The 22,325-nt window shown below is 49.9% G+C and overlaps 2 protein-coding genes across 3 annotated transcripts in view; one reads left to right on the top strand and one right to left on the bottom strand.

Moving 5' to 3' along the window:
- On the top strand, positions 1-15,625 carry TCFL5 (transcription factor like 5). Of its 2 annotated transcripts, none has more exons than XM_014849285.3 (6): positions 1-777; positions 1,613-1,799; positions 2,083-2,245; positions 3,759-4,005; positions 5,962-6,103; positions 14,859-15,625. In XM_014849285.3, the coding sequence occupies exons 1-6, from the start codon at positions 80-82 to the stop codon at positions 14,979-14,981; spliced, it is 1,560 nt and encodes a 519-aa protein (XP_014704771.3). In that variant the 5' UTR covers positions 1-79; the 3' UTR covers positions 14,982-15,625. The 2 variants fall into 2 exon arrangements, with proteins under 2 accessions (XP_014704771.3, XP_070342343.1); XM_070486242.1 differs by having other exon boundaries at positions 3,762-4,005; positions 14,859-15,619.
- COL9A3 (collagen type IX alpha 3 chain) overlaps positions 15,620-22,325 on the bottom strand; it is a 22,566-nt gene continuing 15,860 nt past the window's right edge. Inside the window, exons 27-32 of the mRNA XM_014849160.3 lie at positions 21,661-21,693; positions 21,277-21,423; positions 21,091-21,145; positions 20,346-20,528; positions 17,705-17,782; positions 15,620-16,449 (exon numbers count right to left, since the gene is read on the bottom strand). Of these exons, the coding sequence (XP_014704646.1) occupies positions 16,259-16,449; positions 17,705-17,782; positions 20,346-20,528; positions 21,091-21,145; positions 21,277-21,423; positions 21,661-21,693 (687 nt within the window). The 3' untranslated portion in view covers positions 15,620-16,258. The remainder of the gene's footprint in view (positions 16,450-17,704; positions 17,783-20,345; positions 20,529-21,090; positions 21,146-21,276; positions 21,424-21,660; positions 21,694-22,325) is intronic.

The raw sequence follows: 22,325 nt of genomic DNA, 5'->3' as shown, positions 1-22,325 counted from the left end.
CGTCCCGGCGGTTTCGGCCCGCCCGGCTCTCCGGCCGGTCCCCGCCGGCCCGCCCGCGCGCCCCGCCGTTGGCGCCGGCATGTCGGGCCCCGGGCCGCGGGAGCCGCCGCAGGCGGGCGGGCCGGCGGGCCCCGAGGGCGCGGACGCGGCGCTGGGCGAGGCGGGGCTGAGCTTCACGACCACCGACCTGAGCCTGGTGGAGATGACGGAGATCGAGTACACGCAGCTGCAGCACATCCTCTACTCGCACATGGAGGCGGCGGCGGCCGACGGCGAGCTCGAGACGCGCCTCAACTCGGCCTTCCTGGCGGCGGCGGCGGCGCCGGGCGCGGCGGCGGGGGGCTTCGCGGCGGCGGGGGGCGCGGCGGCGGCGGCGGCGGCGGCGGCGGGGGGGGGCGGCGCGCCGCCCGTGTACCCGGTGCTGTGCCCGCCCGCGCTGGCCGACGGCGGCTTCGCGGGCGCCAACCCGTGCCTGGGCCACATCGACTTCCAGGAGCTGCGCATGATGCTGCTGAGCGAGGCGGGCGCGCCCCCCGCCGCCGCCGCCGCCGCCGCCGAGAAGACGCCGGGCGCCGACGGCCCCCCGGGCGCCCCCCGGCCCAAGGCGCCCGACGGCGCGGGCAAGGAGAAGGCGGCGGCCGGGGAGGGCGCGCCCGAGGCGCGGGCCAAGTCGGCCGTGCGCGTCCGCCTGGAGGACCGCTTCAACAGCATCCCCGCCGAGCCCCCGCCCGCCCCGCGCGGCGCCGAGTCCCCCGAGCCGGGCGTGGCGCTCAACAAGTGGGTGCCCACGCCCCGGGCCGGCGGGACGGGGACGGGGAGGGCGCGGCTGCGGAGGGAGGAGGTCGGTGCGGAGGCCACCAGCCTGGCATCTCAGCAGGGAGCAGCACCTGCTGAGTCTGCGTGTAGACAAGGCGATCCTGTGCGGAGGGCACCAGCCTGCTTGAGCTGGATGTCAACTGGGAGCAGGACCTAGGACCTGCTGGGTCTGGGTGTAGACAAGGCAGTCCTATACAAACGCCTCCAGCTTCAGTCTGGGTGTAGACAAGGCGGTCCTATGTCAAGGCCACCGGTCTCCTTCTAGCTGACGTCTCAACAGGGAGCAGGCCCCCCAGGGCCTGGGTGTAGGAAACTCGTATTGTGAGGCTTAGAATATAAAATGCAGCTTCACCCTGCAGCCCGATTGCCAGCCCATGGTGATCTTCCAGGGACAACTATTGGAAGAGGAGTGTCGCGTCTGTTCGGGTGACTTCTCAGCTTTCTATCCATCCCCACCCTGTAGTTTTCCCCATTTTGCCCATAGTCATCAGATTTTGGAGGATGGCCCCCAAAAGAGAGATTGGTGTCAAGTGTCTGATGGGAAGGGGGGTGTAAGTAAAAGGTGATGCACTGTCCCATCTTCCTCTGTGAGGAGGAGGGGGGTTTGAAGGCCCAGGACAGCGCTGGTGATGACTGTTCCAGAGATCTCCATGACGAGGGGCCGTCCTCCTGACAGATTTGAGCTCCTCTCTAGAAAGTCTGATGCAACCCGTTAGAGTGACAGTGAGTGCAGGGTCTCAGGAAACTTACCTGCCACGAATTCTTCAGGTTTCTGGGTTTTCTTTTGTCTTGGCAGTTTGGTAACTCTTATTCGACATCCATCCGAATTAATGAATGTTCCTCTTCATCAGCAACAGAACAAATGTACAACGTTAGTGAAAAATAAAACTGCTGCTGCGACGGCCGCTTTGCAGTTTACGTACCCGCTCTTTCCCACAAACACCTGCTCTACCGGCGCAAGCACTAATCTCTCGCAAGCACAGGTAGGGATGATGATGTGTGAAGCTTTGCTCTTTTGTGTTAAGTGAGTTTATTTTAGTTAGGTCCCAAGGATTTTATTTTCCTTTCGTTGAGCTGAATAACCTTTTCAAATCCAGAGCATTTATGTGGTTTGGGAACATTTTAAAATTCTCGGTGCACCTAAACTTCTTCAAATTGCATGTTAATAGCTTTACCGTTGCTTCTGTTAAAGTACATTTTATTTGTGCAGTAAAAAGGAGATTAAGTCGCATATTGATGAAATTCCTGTTGCTTCATTTTTTCCAGAGTTCTAGTAACTCATGTTCTATACTTGAAACTGCCAAGCATCAGGATATTGGATTGCCTAGAGCATTTTCTTTCTGTTATCAGCAAGAAATTGAATCCACTAAACAGACTTTAGGTAGTAGAAACAAAGCTTTGCCTGAGCAGGTTTGGATTAAAGTGGGAGGTAAGCAACAACGCAGAAGGTGGCAGGTGCCCTCCTCCTGCCTGGGCTGTGCCCTCGACAGCGTGGTGGCCTTAGGGGGGTGGGGGCGAGAGGTGGTTTATAAACAGATGAAGTGATCTTGGAAGTGTGTTTATATCCGAGGGAACCTTCCGCCCCTCTTCCCCCAGCCATCTCACTGTGAACGTTCTTCTGAATTTTGAACGTCGGTTTTATACTTAGTGTGGAATTGAGTTTGAGCTGCTTTTTCTTAATAGTAAACTCCATAAACAGAAAAATAATAGACTTACATAAATTTTCAGTTATGAAGTTACTAAAGAGCTTAATAGTTTTGTGGGGTTTTTTTCCTTGTTTTATACTTCCTGAGGGAAGGGAGGAGTCTGAAATCTGCTAAGAGCTTTAGGAGATGGTCTTCAGATGGGCAAGCATTGAATTAGAGCAAGAGGCCATCAAGGCGATTCAGAGTTTCAGAAATAAAGAAACTGCTGGAGGCAAGCTTTGCATACCTCCAAGATCAACTCTCAGTCCCTTTCTCACTGGAAAAAAATTATTTTTCAAGTTATCCAACAAAATAGCACAGCTTACACTCAGCTTTTCAAGAGCTGATGAAGCTAGGATAGGGCTGGAGTGCTCCTGCTTCCTCCATGTCAGTAATTAATTTTTTCTTGTTATGACATTTTACGCAAAAGTGTATGTTGACATTTGTAAGGTATAAAGGTTAACATTAAAATAATCCTTGTCCTGACTACTAAGCTTTGGGGATAAAAGTACCAATATTTGTGAGTTCCCCTCTGGGTCTCCCTTGAAAAGTTACTACTGTTCTGTTAAGCGATTCTCACTGTAGGGGGTTTGGCCTGATTCTCTCGCTGTAGGGGGTTTTGCTTTCATGGCCTCTCGGGAATGCTCATCGCCACACGCACTAATTAGATGCCTGCGGTTCTTTGTTTGATGGAAATCTGACATATTTCTGTAGCATAAATAAAAGCTGTGCTGGGATTACTGCTTTTGTGGGGAGAGTCACTTGCAAGGTGAGGGCATATTTACTCCTAAACAACTTTGGTTTTGTCATCTTCTGAGCATTGCAGTTGGAATGTCAGTTGTCATATTAGTATAATTGTATGTAAAGAAAATCTTTTAGAGGAAATGTTTCCGGCTTTCTTTTTTCCATTCTGAATATCCGAAAAAATCAAACAACTTCTTAGGTCCTCTGCTCATACGTGACCTTTAACACCTGGTGGTTAAAGAGGGGACTTCTGGGTTCTGTGGCTCACGTGAGACTCGGAGTGTTTTAATTTAGTTACAGGGTCACTTTCGGGCCCGTGGTTTGGAGCTCGGAGCTTTGTGCTACCTGCTCACGCTGAACTGCTGCCGTCGTGCAGCTCCTCGGGTTCAGGCCTCTGTACCCACTGATGTTTCTCTCTTGGATTGAAAATGCCAAAAAATATACTCAGCATTAATGGGGGCAAGTTAAGAAGAATAAAAAATTAAAATACCACTTTTTTCTTCTTTTGCAAAGAAGAAGCGCTATGTAAACAAGCAATAAATAAGAGGAATCGGAGTAGAGTCCGTCAGCTGGACACGAATGTGGAACGAAGAGCCCTTGGAGAGATTCAGAACGTGGGCGAAGGCTCCACAGCCGCACAGGGCACCTGGCAATCGGCGGAGTCCGCGCAGTCCAGCCTCGGAGAGCAGAGCCAGAGTGGGCCCCAGGGAGGACGGTCCCAGCGCAGGGAGAGGCACAACCGCATGGAGAGAGATAGAAGGTAACGCGTGTGCTTGATTGCCAGGCCAGTTTGTAGACAGTTATCTTAGACACACAAGTTTAGTACAGTTATGGGTACTAATAGGCACGTTACTGTATAAAACCATACCGTAGCCATTTCTGTGTTCGAAGAAGGAAAAATTGGCAAAAGTGAACATTGGCTTGTTTTGCTAGGTGGGTTGGGGCCCCAAGGTGTGATGGTTCAGGAGGAAGACTCCTGGCTTTGATTTATTACAGGAGAGGACACAGCAGGAATAGCCAAGGCACGTGGGGAGAAGCACAGAGGACCAGGTGCAGGCTCCCGAGTCCCCACCCAGTGGGGGTCACAGCATCCACTTAACTCCCCCAGCACCGAGCTCTGGCCACGTGTGAGATGGTGCCAGCCTGGAGCGCTCATTAGGGACCCAGCACTCTGGAGTTTTATTGGGGGCTAGTCATGTAGGCATTCCCTCCCTGGCACACAGCCAATTTCCGGACCCCCAGAAGGCAAGCCAGTGATTGACATAAACCTTGTTGTTTGCACAGTGTAGGCACAGGGAGCCCCTCTTAACTAGTGGTGGTGGGAACCCTCCCGCAATCTCAATTGCCAAGTGGCAGTCAGCGCCAGCTGTGTGAGCTGGCCGTGCTAAGCGGAGTTGGCTTGCTAGCTTGACTCTTTCCTGCACACTGGCCACTAGTTTTTCTTCACTGAGCAAGGAGGAGGTTAAAGCTCTTACTTAAGGCGTTTTATTGTGGATTTTATTTGTGCTATTTTTCTATGTAGATTCCAAAGCTGGTTAATTTTTCTCTTATTAGAGCTGGGTTTTTTAACATGATATTTCCCTAACATATAATTAATTAACTTAGTCATTTATTGAGTTTGAACCAGTTTCTGTTTTAGGCTCAAGAAACATAGAGTAAGACACATGTTCAACTTTGAAGCTCCAGTGTTGAGCCAAAGCCATTTGTTTCTTTTTAAAGGCATATGTTAAAGCTAACGAGCCAGCTAGGTGCCTTTCTTAAATATGTGTGCACACACGTGTGCTCCAACTGAAGCACTTCACTGAGCTCATCGTGAATTATGAAGGGCGTTTTTCCTACTCCGACATTTGTTTAATAAACATTTACCAAATACCTGTTCTGTGAAAACTCTCAGATGTTGACAGTAAAAGTGTGAATTCTTACCCTGCCATTTCCTAGTTTAACAACGTGCTGCAAATTCTTACCTCTCGTCTGGGTTTCACATCTATAAAAGAGAGAGATTACCCACTGCATAGATTTGAGATTAGAATTAAACAAGCTGCTATGTAAAGAGTGTCAGACTCAGTGCCTAGAAGGTAGAGAGCATCCAGTAGATGCCGGCTGTGTTCCCCTCACAGAGTGTCTGCGTAGAAGCCTGGGGTACAGTTGGGAAGATGGGAAATAAGACCATATGGTCTAAGTTTTCCCTGTCGGCTTGCATAGGACTCTCCAGATTACTGAATGGAATTCACAAAACTCAAAGATGGTCTAATAATAAGACTCCAGCTGTGATGTTAATTATCTCTGAAAGACCAGGTTTGGGAATATTAACAGACTGGTAGTCTGTGGTCCTCTTTGAACCAGGGCCCCTTGGAGAATCAAAGCTGTGAATTCTAGCTGTGAATGAGCTCCCTGGCACATGAGGGCATGTTAATAACTGTTGAGTGAAAGAATGATTTTCCCAGGAAAACCGTACACAAAATTTTGCTTCCAGTTTCAGGGGGTCTGGATGCATCTGTGGTCTAGAGACTTGACCCTGGCCTCTGCTCCTGGCCCGTGAGAAGCAAACAGGGAAAACTCCAGGGAGTGCCACAGCGAGGGAGGCGCCCCAGGCAGGAGAGGCCCCTGGAGAAGGAGGCTGGCACTTCCCCGGCATTGAGTGTCCTTCAGAAACAGACCCTCTGCTCCGTGGTTGCACCCCGGCCTCCCCATGTGATGCTTTGGGTTTTGACTGTAGGCGCAGAATCCGCATTTGTTGTGACGAGCTGAATCTCTTAGTCCCGTTCTGCAATGCTGAGACTGACAAGGCAACGACTCTTCAGTGGACCACAGCGTTCCTGAAATACATTCAGGAGCGCCACGGAGATTCTCTTAAAAAGGTGAGTATGTAGGCCAGGTAGATTTTCCGAGTTTTATCAACTTATCAGTGTTCTTGTCCTTTTTCCCTAAGATATCCCAAACTCTCCTTTGTTTCCTGGAGTCTGATGTCAGACCCTGAGTCCAATAGAAACAAAGCTCTGCTCGTTAATGATGTAACTTGTCATTTATTAAAGTGGCAGTCACAGCCTCCATTCGATCGCTAAACAGCAGAATATGAATGACTGAAGTGTTTGTTGGTTGTCAAGTGGCAGACTGAGCACTTGCTCTCTGCAGTGGATTGTATTGGGGTGGGAAGGGGTTTCAGAGACCTGTAGGGTGGGATTTTCTTTGCCCTGAGAAAACTTTGTGAAAAGAATAAAGCAAGAATAGGGAAAAAAAAAAAAGAAAACAGGCAGATAAATGTCAAGTAATCTGAACTTCAAACGCCTCCAAAAGGCAGAGAAGAGACATCTCCGTGGGTGGGTGACCAGGGAGGACTCGGGGACTCTGGGGCCCGAGCGTCTCGACCTCTTAACACAGCAGCACGGCCTTGACGCCCTCTGTTCGGTCCCAGGAGCCATCCCCAGGCAGCGAGCTGGCTCCCGCCAGGAGTGAATGCTTGCTGTGAGTGAGCCCTGCCCACCCCTTCCTTGCTGGTTCAAATGAGAGGACGGAGGCGTTCGCGGCCTTGGCTTCAGTGCTCTGCCTTGCGGCGGCCTCCGCTCTAGGTACTGGCCTCAGAATTCTGGGGGTCAGCGTGAGTGGCGAGGAGGCTTAGTGAAGTGAACCCAGAGCATCCTGATTTGTTCCTTGTCCGCAGCTGTTGTGTAGCCGCTGCTGTTGACGGCAGCACCAGTCTGATCAGAGGACTGAGCTGAGGGTGGCCCCACAAACGTGAAACCTTTTTAGAAAGAGCCTCTGCATCCAGATCCGGGAAGGGCCTGAGAGAGCTCCTCCCGAAGGGCCCGGGGTGGCCGGGCATGTGGGCCCCTCGGGCCGTGTGCAGAGAGTTCGTGGTCTGCTCCCGTTTTGTGTGTCCATGTGACATTTACATCTTGTGAGTCACATAATTTCATCAAGTTCCTTATTTTTATTGTACATTTAATTGTGTTTTGAAACAATACTTATGTCACATTTTTTCTAATTGGATCATTTATGGTTATTTTTAATGTAGTTACTCTTTAACGTTTTTTAGAGATAGACTCTTGGTTTATTTTAATAAAATAAAGCCTTAATATTTTTGAAAATGACAACATTTGGCTCTGTACCTATTAGCAGTAGATTATTATTGATATAATTCATTCAAGTATGATGGAGGTGTCTACAACAAAAAAACCTTAACTGTCTGTATATGTACTCAGATTAAATAGATTAAAAGTTTATGGATACTTTATTTTATGTATATTATGCTTCCCAGACACTTGTGAAATTTAATTACATCGAACTTGTAGATGGTTTCTGGGTCAGATTATAGGACCCTCAGGAAGCAGGCTGGAGTGGCACCAGGCGGCACTGTATTTGAGGGAACCAGAACCTTCGTGGCCCAAACACCGTACTTAGCTGTGTCTGTGGCGGCTGCCCCGCCTTACTCTCTTGAAAATTTTGTTCCTAAAGATACAATACTTGAGAGTCTGAAGTGATTTTCCTGAATTGTCTTAGTACACATTTCGTTCCACCAATCTTTTCTTTTCCAATCAAGCTTCTGCCGAAGATGCTGGGCTCCGTTGAGGGAGACAAAGGCCCCGCTGGCCAGAGCGAGGCGATCCCCAAGTAGGCAGTGAACAACCGTCTCCATCCCGCTGCGAGGGGGCGACACTGCTGTGCAGGCCCTGCCTGCAGAGCGGCTTCCTAGGTTGAGTGCCGAGGGGGCACCTGGAAAGTATTAGGCAGCAGTGGCGCGATCGGCCTGGCATGTTGAAAGGTCGCTCGCTGCTGTGTGGGGAGAATGGACTCCAGGAAGTGGAGGTTGGGGTGCAGCAGGGGGCCGCAGCTGTAGCTCCCCCAAGACTGGCCGAGGTGCAGCAGTGAGTGAGAGCCATGAGGCTTCGGCACGTACTGGTTGGCCTTGCCAGGTGCGGGACGTGCTGGAAGGAGGGATCGGGGGCCACTTGGAGTTCTAGCTGAGTGGCTGGGAGGGTAGTGCTGTTTACTGAGATGGGGAGACAGGAGAAACAAGACGGGGTAGAGCAGAAGCCACATTCAGTTCCAGACACACGAGGTTGTCACTGCCCAGCGGGTAGCAGGTGGACACGTTGAGAAGGCCATCATCAGCAAATAGATGGTCCACTTTGTATTGTTTTTCTGATGAACCTGCAGTAGAATGAATACCTGTGCGCCCGTCACCTTGTTGTTAACCTTGACCACATTTACTTCGTGCACACATGCACACACACACATTTGCTGTACAATTTCAAAGACAGTTACAGACATCACGAAACTTCGCCTCTAAATATTTCTGCATTCATGTCCTAAAAACTCGCCTGCATAACCCCGGTACCGTTGTCATGCCTCACAACACTGAGGGAATTCTCTTACGTCATTTAATATCCAGTCCGTATTCACGTTTCCCCAAAACGTTTAAAAATGACTTTTATAGCTTTTTTTTTCCAAACCAGCATCCTGCATCCAGAAATGCATTTAAGTATGGTTTCAGGCTCCTTAAGCTACTACAATCCCACTCCACAGTCATTTATTATGACCGTGAGGTTTTGCCATCAGGCCAGGTGCCTGTTGAGTGTCCTGCATTCTGGATCTAGGTGACTCACGTTATGTCTGTGGTAATTTTAAATTTCGATATAACTTCAGACTTCCAGAAAAATTACGATAGTAGTAAAAGCTCCTTTTACCCCCGCGCAGTTCACCCTGAGTCCCGTGTTACTGTTGTAACTACTTGCTTCGTCTCTCTCTTTACGTATCTTTCTGAACCATTTGGTAGTAAATTGCAGACACCATGCCCTGTATACCTAAATATTTCAGCATGTATTTTTAAAGAATAAGTGCATTATCTTACATAACGAGAATATAGTGATCAAAATCAGGAAATTTAACATTGGCGTAATGTTGTTATCTAATGCCAGGTTAACATTCAGGGTCTGCCTGTTGTCCCAGTAACATCCTCTCGAGCTTCTTTCCCAGTGAGAATCCAGGCCGGGATATGTGGCAAGGTGACATTGGAGTCTTGAGGTGAACCTCAGCGAGGTTCCCCCTCCAGGCCGCTGGCCGTGCGCCCGCCTCCCTCTCCTCTCACCTATCTCTGGCAGCAACCGTGGGGGCGCTGCTGCCCGTCTGCTTTGCCCTCCCTCTCGGTCCGTCTGAAGTCAGGCCAGCCCTGCAGCTTCGGGACTGCTCCTCCCCTCTGCCCACTTCCTGTGGCACCAGCCCTGGTTCTGCAGTGGAAAGGTGCTGCTCCCTCTCCTATGATCTTGCCAGGATTCTCTGCCTGTGACCCCTGCCGCCAGCTACCTGGCTCCTTGCTCTTCCTAGTGCAGAGCCCCAAGGGGTTGTCCGTCCCCCGGCTCCCTTCGCCAAGAGCCTTGGACAGCCAGAGCCCTGTTTAGCCAGTGAGGGGTCTAAGGATGAGCGCGACCTCTCCCTGTTGCTTTCTTCATTGGCTTCAGGCCGCCACCCTCGCTGGCGTTCCTGCTCCCTCCCCAGGGGTGCTTTCTTTCTCCCTCCCTTGTTGGTGATGGGTGCCAGCTTAGTTCATGGTCCCGGTGCGGTGCTGAGCTGCTGAGGGAGCTGGAGGTCCCAGCAGTTGGTGCACAGTGTTCACTGATCCCCATTTTCAGTGGGGTGTCTCCCCCACCTGCACAGGAACCCTCTTTCACCCTTTCCAGGCAGGAACCCCCAGCCTTTGCTCCCAGGGGCAGAGAGGATTGGGTGCCTAGTTTTGTAGGTGGGCCCAGCATGGGGAGGCCCACCTTGCAGAGACCTGTGGCCACTGCTGCTTGCTCGCCGTCTCCACCTGCAGAGGCCCTGGGGCCCTCCTCCCCAGCCTCAGGCTCCGCCAGTGCCGCTATGGGCTGCTTCGCTGCATTGCTCCCCCTCGAGAAGTGGGCTGGTCGCCGGCCCTCGTGGTCCTAGTGAACTTGTGCCTCCTCTGTTGTTCTGTTAGTCCTGAGCTCCTTCATCCTTGCCCGGATTCCCCTGGGTTCCTGGCGTCCTGGTGTGTTCTGGGCCTTCCCAGGGAACTGGCTCTGGTCGTGTTCTGCTCTGTTGGTTTTTGGGGGCTGATAGGAGGCAGTGGTAGTGTTTGTCCTATTCTACTTTGCTTTTATGTGAATTATTTTAAAACCTTTTTCTAGTCTTTCCTCCTGTCTTCTTTTTGAGTTTTATTTTTTCTGGCGTCTTCAGTTTAGTGCTTCATTTGTTTCTGGTCTTTCTGAGCGGAGCAGATTTCTGCCTTAGTGCTCTTTCTGCAGACATCCCACAGGCTAGGATAGAATGCTTTCCTTGTCTCTAAATACCTTGTAAGTTTTTTGTTTGCTTCTTCAACACAGGAATTCTCTGAAAGTTGGTTTTTAATTTTCCACATATGTATGGGTTTTTCCTGTCTTTTACAGAACAACTTTTTGCCTGTTTCTCTCATTTATCACATTGTGATCCGTGAAGATGGTCTGTATAAAAAAGCAGTTTTTAAAAGACTTGCATTGTGACCTATGTGGTCAATTTTTAAAAGTTCTTTGTGCATTTGGGGCTGGCCCCGTGGCCAAGTGGTTAAGTTTGCATGCTCTGCTTTGGCGGCCTAGAGTTTCACTGGTTCAGATCCTGGGCGCGGACATGACATTGCTCATCAAGCCATGCTGAGGCGGCGTCCCACATGCCACAACTAGAAGGACCCACAACTAAAAATACACAACTGTGTACCGGGAGTCTTTGGGAGAAAAAGGAAAAAATAAAATCTTTAAAAAAAAAAAAAAAGTTCTGTGTGCATTTGGAAGGAATGCACCTCCTTCGTTTGGCAAATGCCACGTGTGTGTCAGGCTGAGATTACGAATTGTGGTTCAAACCTTTGCTCCTGTGTGTGCCCGGCCTGCTGTTCCGAGGGGCCTGTGGGACGTCTTGCACTGTGGTTGGATTTGCCACCTCCCGTAGAGGTGTCTCGTGTTTGCTTTCACAGGTGAGAGCTGTGTGAGGCGCACATGTATTCCTTCCGGGCTGTGTTCTCTTTGTGTGGCCGGTGATGCCAGCTCATGGTCCCCTCTTTGCTTCCTTGAAGCCTTGCGTTCACTTCTCGCTTCCCTCTCTACAGACAACTCCAGCTTTCTTCCTCTCCATAACTTCCTGGTGTAATTTCCTGACGTGTAATTGGAACCATCTCTCTTTTTCTTACTAAGAAATATAGTTTGTTTTTGTTTTTGTTTTTGTATTTTTTTAGGAAGATTAGCCCTGAGCTAACTGCTGACAATCCTCCTCTTTTTTTGCTGAGGAAGGCTGGCCTTGAGCTAACATCCGTGCTCATCTTCCTCTACTTTATATGTGGGATGCCTACCACATCATGGCTTGACAAGCTGTACCATGTCCATACCCGGAATCCAAACCGGCGAACCCCGGGTTTCCGAAGCGGAACGTGCACACTTAACCGCTGCGCCACCGGGCTGGCCCCAGAAATATAGTTTTTATTGTTAGCATCCTCATATTTATAAATCTAATGCGAATATAAACTTTGGTCAGGCATTATCTCAAGGTGATTTGATGAGTTGTAAAAATCTCTTAAAACTCAGTTATTTCACTTATGTTTGGTTGAAAATAGATGCTAGTTGAGGGAGTCAAATGACAGCTGCCTGCCTTTGGCTCACTGAGCAGGCCTGAGAGGCCGCCTGTGTCACGCTCTCACAGTCGCCCCACTGCCAGTGAGACATCGCCCGTGGACCCTGTGGGGGTCTAGGTCGAGCTACAACTTAACCCCGCTTGTGGAGAACTATTCAAATGAAGACGATGCCCAGGGCTAGCCTCCTCATGGTGTGAAGGTTGTTTAGAAGAATTTCTCGAAGTACTTTTGTATGTCTGAGAAATGATTATATTCTTCTTTCTGACTTCTTAGTTATTCTCAAAAGTAAATTCTACGTTCTCAAATATAGGCAAATATTTTATGTTTAGGCTCTGGGTGTCAAATATTGGAAATTATCAAAATGTGGTTCATCTTAAATTGTGTTGAAACCCTAAAATCTTTTAAAGTTTGGGAAGAAAATGAGATATATTTATGTGCGAAGGTAGCGTGTGAGGTAGGAAGTGCTTGCAGTCAGCGGGCTGCCGGGGTCGGGCTGCCGCCTCGGGTGTGGCAGGCGGGTGCTGCAGCCAGTCCCGGCGGCCCAGAAGCTAGACTGAGGCAGCGGGCTGTGCTCTCGTCCCGGACGTGAATGAAGCAGGAACCTGCAACAACCCAGCAAGGAAAAGACCGACAGCACAATTGAAAAATGGGCAAAGGACTTGGATAGACGTTTCTCCAGAGAAGATAAACAAATGGCCGGGACGTCCATGAAAAGATGCTCAACATCACTAATCGTCAGGGAAATGCCAAGCAAAGCTACAGTGAGAGACCACCTCACACCCATTAGGTGTGACTGTTAGCAAAAAACAGAAAGTAAGGGGGCTGGCCCCGTGGCTGAGTGGTTAAGTTTGCGCACTCTGCTGCAGGCGGCCCAGTGTTTCGTTGGTTCGAATCCTGGGCGCGGACATGGCACTGCTCATCAAACCACGCTGAGGCAGCGTCCCACATGCCACAACTAGAAGGACCCACAACGAAGAACATACAGCTATGTACCGGGGGGCTTTGGGGAGAAAAAGGAAAAAAAGTAAATAAAATCTTTCAAAACAAAAAACAAAAACAAAACAAAACGAAAAAAACAGAAAGTAAGTGTTGGTGAGGATATGGAGAAATTGGGACCCGTGGGGTTGTTGGTGGGAATATAAAATGGTGCAGCTGCTGTGAGGACAGTCTGGTGGCTCCTTAGAAAGTTAAGCATAGAATTACTGTGTGATCCAGCAGTTTCACTTCTGGGTTTATACCCAAAAGATCTGAAGGCAGGGACTTAAAGAGATACTCGGACATGAATGTTCACAGCAGCATTATTCACACCAACCAAAAGGTGGAAGCAGCCCAAGTGTCATTGACAAATGAAGATGAACAAAATGAGGTCCATCCATACAATGGAATATTATTCAGTCATAAAAAGGAAGGAAATCCTGACACCTGCTTCAGCGTGGATGAACCTCGAGGACACTGCTCGGTGAAATAAGTCACAAAAGGAGAAGTACTGTACGATTCCACTCATGTGAGGGCCCTAGAGCTGTCACATTCGTGGAGACAGAAGGTGGGATGGTGGAGCCAGGGGCTGGGGGAGGGGTGGGAGTTGGTGTTTAATGGGGACAGAGTTTCAGTTTTACCAGATGAAAGGAGTTCGGGAGATGGATGGTGGTGATGGTTGCACAAGCGTGTGAATGTGCTTAATGCCACTGAACTGTTCACTTAAAAATGGTTAAAATGGCAAATTTTATGTTATATCTCTATTTCCCAATAAAAATATATAAACCTAGATTTAATTGTGTAAGAATGCTATGCTTTTTTAAAAAAATTTACAGAAATTTATACATGCACAAAAATGGAAGGAATATAATAATGAACTCCTCTGTCCCTGTAACTCAGCTTCAGGCAAAATTTCATTTCTTCTGTACCTCCCCATTCTCCCACCCTTGCTGAGTTGTTTTAAAGCGATTCCAGAGATCTCATCATTTCATTCATAAATGTATCTCTAAAAAGAAAAGGGCTGTTTAAATCCTAGCCACAACATCGTCCCCATCTTTAACATCAGCCCTATCTGGATTGCTCCAATTGGCTCACAGCTCTTCACGGTTGACTTATTTGAATCAGGATCCAAACATTGCATCGGGTGATTAGCTCTTAAATATCCTTTCATCACTAATGGCTCCCCTTCCTTTCTCCTTGCCATTTATTTGTTGAAGAAACTGAATCCTTTGTCCTGTAGATTCCTGCCTCCTGCGTTTTGCACACCCAGGGTCTTGTTTCTAGAGGCTGATGAGACTCCGGTTGTCTGCTGGCACTAACTAGCCACCTCCTTTGCTGAAGTTGGGATTGACCTGTGTGCTCAGGGCTCATCTGTCTGCCTCAGCCATTAAAACTGAGGCCTTTAAAGAAGCGTGTGGGGCAGAGCAGTGTGAACCAGGACCCACAGCCAGCAGGGCACTGTGGGAGTCGGCTCTTAGTCCTACGTGTGCAGAGACCACGCCTGCCACACAGCACTCGCCAGTGTGTGTGGAAACAAATGCTCGTGGGGCGGGCGGGCGGGGGGTATGTAATGGGTCAGAGTGTCTGGTGGGGTGGAAAGTTCTGGAGGCGGATGGTGGTGATGGTTCCACACAGCGTGAATGTACTTAATGCACCTGAATTGCACACTGTGATTAAAATGGTAAATTTTAATTGTTGTGTCTATTTGGCCACAATAGAAATAACAAATAGAAATATGGTTGCTCTTTTTAAATATAAGAAGGCTTTACAATATAGTCAGGCATTTTGAGAATCTATTGGAAAACTAAGTAAAAACACATGTAAATATAACTATTTGAGAAAAATGTTTGAATCCCTATTTTAGTCACATATACCCTCTTACAAGATGTGACCTAGTTTATGAAAGACACCTTAATTTAACAACATATTTTCAAATAGTTTAGCTCTTAATTTCAACCTTTTGTGTTTTTGAAGATAGCGGTTTTCATGTCTGTGAATTTGGTACATTAATGATCGTTTCTCGACTTTAGGAATTTGAGAGTGTATTTTGCGGTAAAACGGGCAGAAGGCTAAAGCTGACCAGACCAGACTCTTTGGTGACATGTCCTGCACAGGAGAGCCTGCAGAGTAGCCCAGCCGTGGAGATGAAGTGACCAGGCTGGACACACTCCTGGGCGGCCTGCCGTCCCTGTGCCACCCTGAGCGCTCCCTACGGTCCTGGAACTCTGCGCTGACCGGCTCCCTCTCAAGGGACGTGACGCAAGTCGATGGGACTCCAGTGGGGACTTTGGAAGCGCATTTTGTAAAAGTATTTAGAACAAAATACTTATCCATTAGTGTCCTCATAGACCATTTGGGGATGAAGACATCTTGATAATTAGTAAGTAATTTTTCAATTATCTGTCTGATTCCATCATGTTTTCTTAACATGATAACTTAAAAAAACTAACATCCTTGGTAATTTCTTCAGTCTTAAAAGGTACATTGCTTTTTATTTATTTTATTTACATTTTAAATATGCCCCCTTAGCAACTGGAACAAGTTAAATTGTTCTTAACTAGAAGTAGTTTGGAAATTTTATTTCATTTGTTTGTCACTTCCCCTTGTAAGGATTTCGTCTCAGAGTACTGTATTGCAAAATGCAGTCCTATTTTAAACCTTCGCTATAAATTTTCCAGAGACTTCTTTTGTCCATAAATGAGACCTTGTCATGGTAGATTGCTTCAACGCCCTCATTCTCATACTGAGAGTCTGACTTTCTGTGTAATAAACTGTAGTGTTTGGAACTGAGTTTTTCAAATGAGTGGCTTTATTTATTACAAGAGATAATACCAATAGCCTTTAGTGCAATACAAAGTCACCATCAATAAATACTGCTAATCGGAGATAGTGAAAAGTTTGTACACAGAAGCAGGTAAATCAGACCAGACCTTTGTAGGGAAGGGACACCGTGCGTGAGAGCCTTTATTTTCTTGTTAGACTGTGGCCGTCATTAATCTGAAGATTTAGTATATCATTTTATTGGGATGGTATCTTAGTCTTTACACAGATGCTATGTAAACAAGTTGCTAAGTATTTTTTATCTATGGAATTGTACAGAACTTGTTATATGTACACCCTATGTCCTCTCAGATGCTGGGTTTACGGTTTTATTACGTAGGGCCTGTGTCTGAGGTATGCGGGTACAGCTGAATGGACCAAGGTCAGTACACGAAGAGACAACAGCTCGATGCAGGATGCTCTCAGGGACCAAGTGTCCAGTCACTGCGAGTGAGGACCTGGAGGGGCAGGCCAGGAAGGCGTCGCTGGACGTCACGGCACGGTGTGTCGTCCACTCCTTAATACCAGACACTGCTGCTCTCTGGGTGTCCTTCCACAGCTCACTGCTCAGCTCGGCATCGCTTTCTCACTTGCTGCCTTAAGTTATGTTTTAGGAGCTTCTAGGTCCTGATTTTTCCCCAGTGCCTCCCATCACGGCTCCTTGGCAGGCTGAGGTGTCGCAGATGCCAGGGGTCCCCTGAGCTCCAACAGCACCAGGAAGGCCAGGGTCACCAGGCAGCCCGGGCTCACCAGGGGCCCCGTCTCTGCCGTCTTTGCTCACGCCCTGCACGCCTTGCGGTCCTTGAGAGAGACCAGGAAGGTGAGTGTAGATGCAGTAAGAACAGAACATTTGTGGTCAGCATGCCACTCAGCTCTTTTCTTGTCCTAGCTTATTTCTGAACTCTGGAAGCGGCCAAAGGGAGGAGCGCCCAGGCTGGGAGAAGGGCAGGGGCAGACGTCTGAAGTGGGCAGGGGTGTGGCCGGCGCAGCAGGAGGCCACGCAGAGCCACAGGGAGCTGGGCTCTGAGTTTGTCCTAAGGACGCCGGCTCCGACTTGAGGAGAGTTAATTGGTGCCATGTGACGAAGGGATCTGGAGTGAGCAAGGGGGGTGCTTGGTGAGCGATGATGGTGACAACCATGGGGGTGGACTGGGTGTGAGTGGAAGAGGACGCCCCCACCAGGTGGTGGGCACCTGCAGGGTGGATGGCAGGTGGAGGCAGAGTAGGTCAGCAAAGGAGAAACCAGGAATGTGGGGTGCAGCCTCCAGGCCGGGACAGGAGGGGAGGGCGTGTGGGGTGCGAGGGGAGGGCCCCACCCACGGTGTGGAGGGAGCGCGGAGAAGAGCCGGAGCTGACAGCTGTGTTTTGGGAAAACCAGGAGGCCTTAGCCTTCCGGGATGTGTGTGCAGAAGAGAATGACCCCGGGACAGTCTGAGAAGCTCGGGGTGGACCACGGCTGGGCTGGCCTTTGCCGGGGACAGCGGCGCCTCCGCCCTCGTGACAAAGCATTTATATTCAGCATTAAAAACTCAGACATTCGGGGTATGTGTGGGTCAACTAAGAGAAAATTCTGTTAGAATTTAACTGAAATCGATACTAGACAGCTTTACTAAAGCAGAATTTAACTGAATCTACTCGACTAAAATAGACCCGGGGGCCTGTCCTCGACTAAAATAGACCCGGGGGGGTCTGTCCTCGACTAAAATAGACCCGGGGGGTCTGTCCTCGACTAAAATAGACCCGGGGAGGGCCTGTCCTCGACTAAAATAGACCCGGGGGGTCTGTCCTCGACTAAAATAGACCCGGGGGCCTGTCCTCGACTAAAATAGACCCGGGGGGTCTGTCCTCGACTAAAATAGACCCGGGGGGTCTGTCCTCGACTAAACTTCTGCATGACGAAGTGGTTACTAGAACCGTTCCTAACCTGCCTCTCAGAAGCCTTTGCCGAGAGGAAGGAATGGTTCTGCTAGCAGACGATGAGACGTGTTCATCACCCAAAGTTATACAATGGGAAGGATGCCCCAAACACAAGCTGTTAGCAACAACGGCCTCGTACCTTGGAGCCCCTGGTCTCCGTCAGGCCCGTCCACACCCACGCCAGCTGAGCCTTTGTCTCCTCGGTCCCCCTGGTTTCCTGTCAAAGGTATTTGACACACACACATGTTGAGAGTGCCAGATTCAAGTCTGAAGACAGACTCTGGTGCAGGGTCATGGACCACACCATGTGTGGGTGGCCCCGCCTTTGTACAAGTGGGGTCCCTACTTTTCAAGCTTCTCACTGAAGTGGAACATGTGGTCAAGCACACAGAGCACAGCGTAGAGCTCGACGGAGTCTGACAAAACGAGCCCACCTGTGCGGCCAACCAGCACCAGGGCAGCCGCTTCTGGCGGTGTTTTAGTTCCATTCAGAAGGCTTTTTGCCTGTTAAACAGCTAAGTGCTTATTTTGTGTTCCTATTTTCAACATGATTTTTGACCCACGAGTTATCTACAGGTGTTTTCAAATGTTCTTCTAATTGTCATTCCCATCTCCCACCTCCTGCTGGTTTGGTCTTGGTGGCCACAGTCACGGCAGGTGTGCTGAGGTCTCCTGGTAGGAAGGCCCCTGTGTCAGCCTGTGCCTGATGTGATGTCGGTGCATACAAGTTATTCTGGAATTAGGTTCCTGGTAAATGGAACCTTTTGTCAATACAGCGACACTCGTAAACCAAACAACATTCTTTGGGGCGGCCTGTCTTGCCTCATGTTAATAGTAGCAACCCCAGCTCTCTTCTGGTTGGTGTTTGTCAGTATCTCTTTTTTGATCAGATGCGTAGGCTTGACGAGCAGTGTGCGGCCACTGGGCAGTCGGTGCTCATCATCCCCTATTACATATGGACCACTGGTGGGGATGGCGTCCGTGGCCATGGAATTACAAGCTGACCTCCCCACAGGGCGTGGGCGTTTCCCGCATTGAGGCCCTTAAGTAGTTGGTTCCAGTGCAGTGTCCCTGACCCGCTGTGTCCCTGACCCACTTTGTCCCTGACCCGCTGTGTCCCTGACCCGCTGTCTCCCTGACCCGCTGTGTCCCGGGGGGAGAGTGGGAATGGAAGCTCAGCAGTAACAGGGCTTCTCCCTGAGGACCTGCAGTCTATTTTCTTATTTCATCCTCACGATAACCCTCGGATGTCCCATGCTGCCATATTGAAGGGACCAAGGCGCCAGGAGATGGAACGACCTGCCTGCCTCCTCCGGAGAAAGGCCATCTTCAGATGGAGTGAGGAGCCTCAGTGCTCCTGGAGGACACACACAGACCACTGTGTCTCTGTGGTGGCTTCACTTCAATATTGTCATGGTATTTTTCTGGGGAACCAATATAGGTGATTAATGCTGTTTTTGAATTTTATTTTCAAAAGACTTAAAGGCATTCAGGTCCCTATTTGAAGAAAACCCCGTGTGGTCTTTTATTTGAAGACAGCCACCCCTCAGTGCCCTCTCTTAGCGTGGCAGCCCACAGACGTGGGCACTTGAAGAGCTGTGTGACAGTTAATTTTGGACGGTCTCATAGCTGGGATGAGCAGATGACTTTGACGTTTGCCCTCTGGCACTGAAACTGTTAACCTCTAAGAATCCTGGAAACAAGTGAAGTGGTACCACTAATGATGGAACTCCTTCACCTGCCAGCAGATTTAACGTGAACCTCACAGAGGAAGCAAGGAACTCACAGAATTCAGTGTCCCTTGGAAACTTTTTCCTTAAGCTGTTTTTTAGAAACAGATTATTTGGTCATTAAGTTGGAATGAATGGAATCATGAGCTTTAAATCCTTCACTTGGGCCGTGGGGCTGGCTGACTGGATGCAGCCAACTCTGGGCAAACCGTTAGAACGTTAAAGTGAACCAAATGTTAAAGGTTAGTGTCCGACAGTTCACAGAGCTGTGTTATCCGTGCCCCGGAAGCCCCATCTCTGCCTGAGCACGGGGCCTCCCTGGACGTCAGCATGGTCACTGTGAACAGACGGGACCACGAGGGGGTCAACAGTCAGAGTGAGCATCCGTGATTTTGTCTTGTTTATAAATTATGTTTCCTAGTTCTTTATGGTCTTTAAAGTGGATTTTTCCAATTTTATAATTTTTGCCTTCTGTAACAGAAATGTTCATATATGCCAGTTTTCATTAAGGTATGTGCTATGAAGTATAAATGGAGTATTCATTCCTCACATTTTTATCAAACTTTTCTCCCCTAAATGTTGTTTTGATGGTATTTGAGAAAAACATCACATTTTTAAAATATTACAGTACGTGTGGGGTTAGTAAGGGCATTCACAATACTGGGCCCCGAAACCATGAAGGCCCCATTTCCCCTGAGCACACCTGGCTCACCGAAGCGGCAGCCCAACCTTTCCCAGCACTTGCAGCATTTCCAGAGGAGCCGTGTGGACTGAGAGGAGGTGGGGACTTGAGGCCACTCAGACGCGTGTGTTAGACACGGTCTTTGTAAGGCTGGGCAAGGCCAGAGCACCTGCCCACGGGCTCGGGTTCAGGTGAGCTTGGGTCCCAGTTTTCCCTCAGGTTCTCTTCCCTCCCTTGTCCCTGCAGAGGAGAACTTCTCTGCGTGGAGGGATCACGTTTCACAATGTAGGGGATGTCTGGGCAGCTGTCATGTGGCTGGGGGGCTGCCCACAGTAGAGTGGCCATGTGGTGGGGCCGACAGTACTCACCTCTGGGTCCGGGGTCTCCCAGCTCTCCGGTGGGACCACGATATCCAGGGGGCCCTCGAGCACCAGGGTGGCCAATGGAGCCTGGGGGCCCCGGGGGTCCCGGGGGTCCAGCTGGACCAGGCCGACCGATGGACCCTGGTGCTAAAGGCTTCCTCAGGTGAGCAGCTAACTGTGCAATTTGTTCTTTTGGAAAACAAAGACACAAGCATTTATTCAAAGAGCATTATCAAAAGTATTTTATGTAAAACAAAATATTTAAAGTGCCTTTCAGAAAGAAGTTTTGTTTGTTGGTTGAAAATGGCTTTAACTGCCTTAGGGTAAGTCGTAGATGCTGTGAGATTTCCTCTGTGTACCAAAGAGGGAATGACAGGCCTAGAAAGGGGATTCTGTTTGTTTTGGAGCTCCTTAAAATTCCTGTGGATCAGAGTGGCCAAAAGACGTCCACTTGGTCCCTCAAAGCCGAAAGGGCACAATTATTTGTCCCTTGTACCCATTCATTCAGCAGACACTTAGAACATGCGCCGTGTGCCAGGCTCTGGGAATCCTGCCCGAGGGAGCCCTCGTCTAGTGCAGACAGACAGACCAGAGCACCAGTGTGGACCTCCAAGGACCACAGGCCAGCCCGCAGCTCAGCTTGGCTGGGAAGCAGTGGAGGATGAGGCTGGGGGTGAAGGTGGGGCTGAGGCATGTACCCCCAGGTGCTCGTGGGGCACAAGGAGCCACCTGTGGAGGGGAGAGCGCTTACCACTGACCATGCTCCCGCACAGCTCCCGGATGTGCTGCTCGCTGGCCTCTTTCCCCTGAAATTCACCCCCCAAATTCATCAGCATACAGGGGCATTCTGGCAGCTCTCTGAGGCGCCCCCACTCTCACACCCTGAAAGGTAACTGATGACCGATGACTGAGCGCAAGGAAGGAAAGAAACACGTACCGGGACTCCGGGCTTCCCAGTGATGCCAGGCACGCCCTGGACACCCTGGAAGCCCACAGGGCCCGGGGGGCCTGGGACGCCCTCCACACCGCTGGTGCCATTGGGACCCTGGATGCCTTTTGGGCCCAGCTCCCCTCGACTGCCCGACTGGAGAGAAAGAGCAGAACGAGGTGGGTCGGGGGCGAGCCATGCCCAGGAGCTGCCAGCCCACATGCTGTGCCCTCTTGGCTGGCAGTTTCCACCTTGCCCGAGTTCTGAACAGAGTGGTCATTTATGATCTGCAGGCCGTCAGTGCCCCACAGGTAGCCTGGTGGCCCAGAGGTGGCCTGAGAAGCCAATGGGCTCCTTTGGATATTGTCACTGGAACATCTGCCAGGTACTCACCTCTCCTTTGGGTCCCACAGGGCCACTGGGACCCTGCAAAAGAGAAGGGGTACATTCTAATTACTCTGGTGGTGGTGTTAGCTGGGTGGAAATTAACTCCCAAGGAACGACTCTAACACATTATTAGCTGGGGATGGAATAAAAAATCAAACCATCCACCGAACTGCTATTTCACTTTGCCAAAACAGCAGCAGCCATATCCTTTTACCCTTCTAGGTACGTGTTTTACTATGCTAGGATTGTGTTCTATCTACTGATCTTTTTTAGCTTATTTCTGCAACGCGTGTTTTAGTAGCTGTGTGGTGCTTTTTCTCGTGGATGTGGACTTTGTTCCCACTCTTTCTTCTTGTAAGCCATGCCGAGCTGAACGTCTCTGTGCTCAGAGCTCCCCCATCTCCAGCTGTGTCCACAGGAAGCTGCCCGCTGGATGCAAACAGGGACACAGTCCCACCAGACAGACGGCCCATGACCGACTCATCCACGTCGCCATCTGGGTGAGAGCCTGGACACCACGTGCTGCTCGGGCCACATCACTGACTCCTCGTCGAAGCCACAGGGAGAGTCTGGGGTGAAGCTGGTCAGCCCACACGGCCCGACTGCCGAAGTCGCTGGGGCACAGTGCAAGGCTTCCCGGCTCGCAGGACTGCCACCCCCATCAGATTAAC

Source organism: Equus asinus, chromosome 15 (assembly GCF_041296235.1).
Source record: "Equus asinus isolate D_3611 breed Donkey chromosome 15, EquAss-T2T_v2, whole genome shotgun sequence".
Taxonomy (NCBI): Eukaryota; Metazoa; Chordata; class Mammalia; order Perissodactyla; family Equidae; genus Equus; species Equus asinus.
This window is presented reverse-complemented; position numbering and strand designations above follow the sequence as displayed.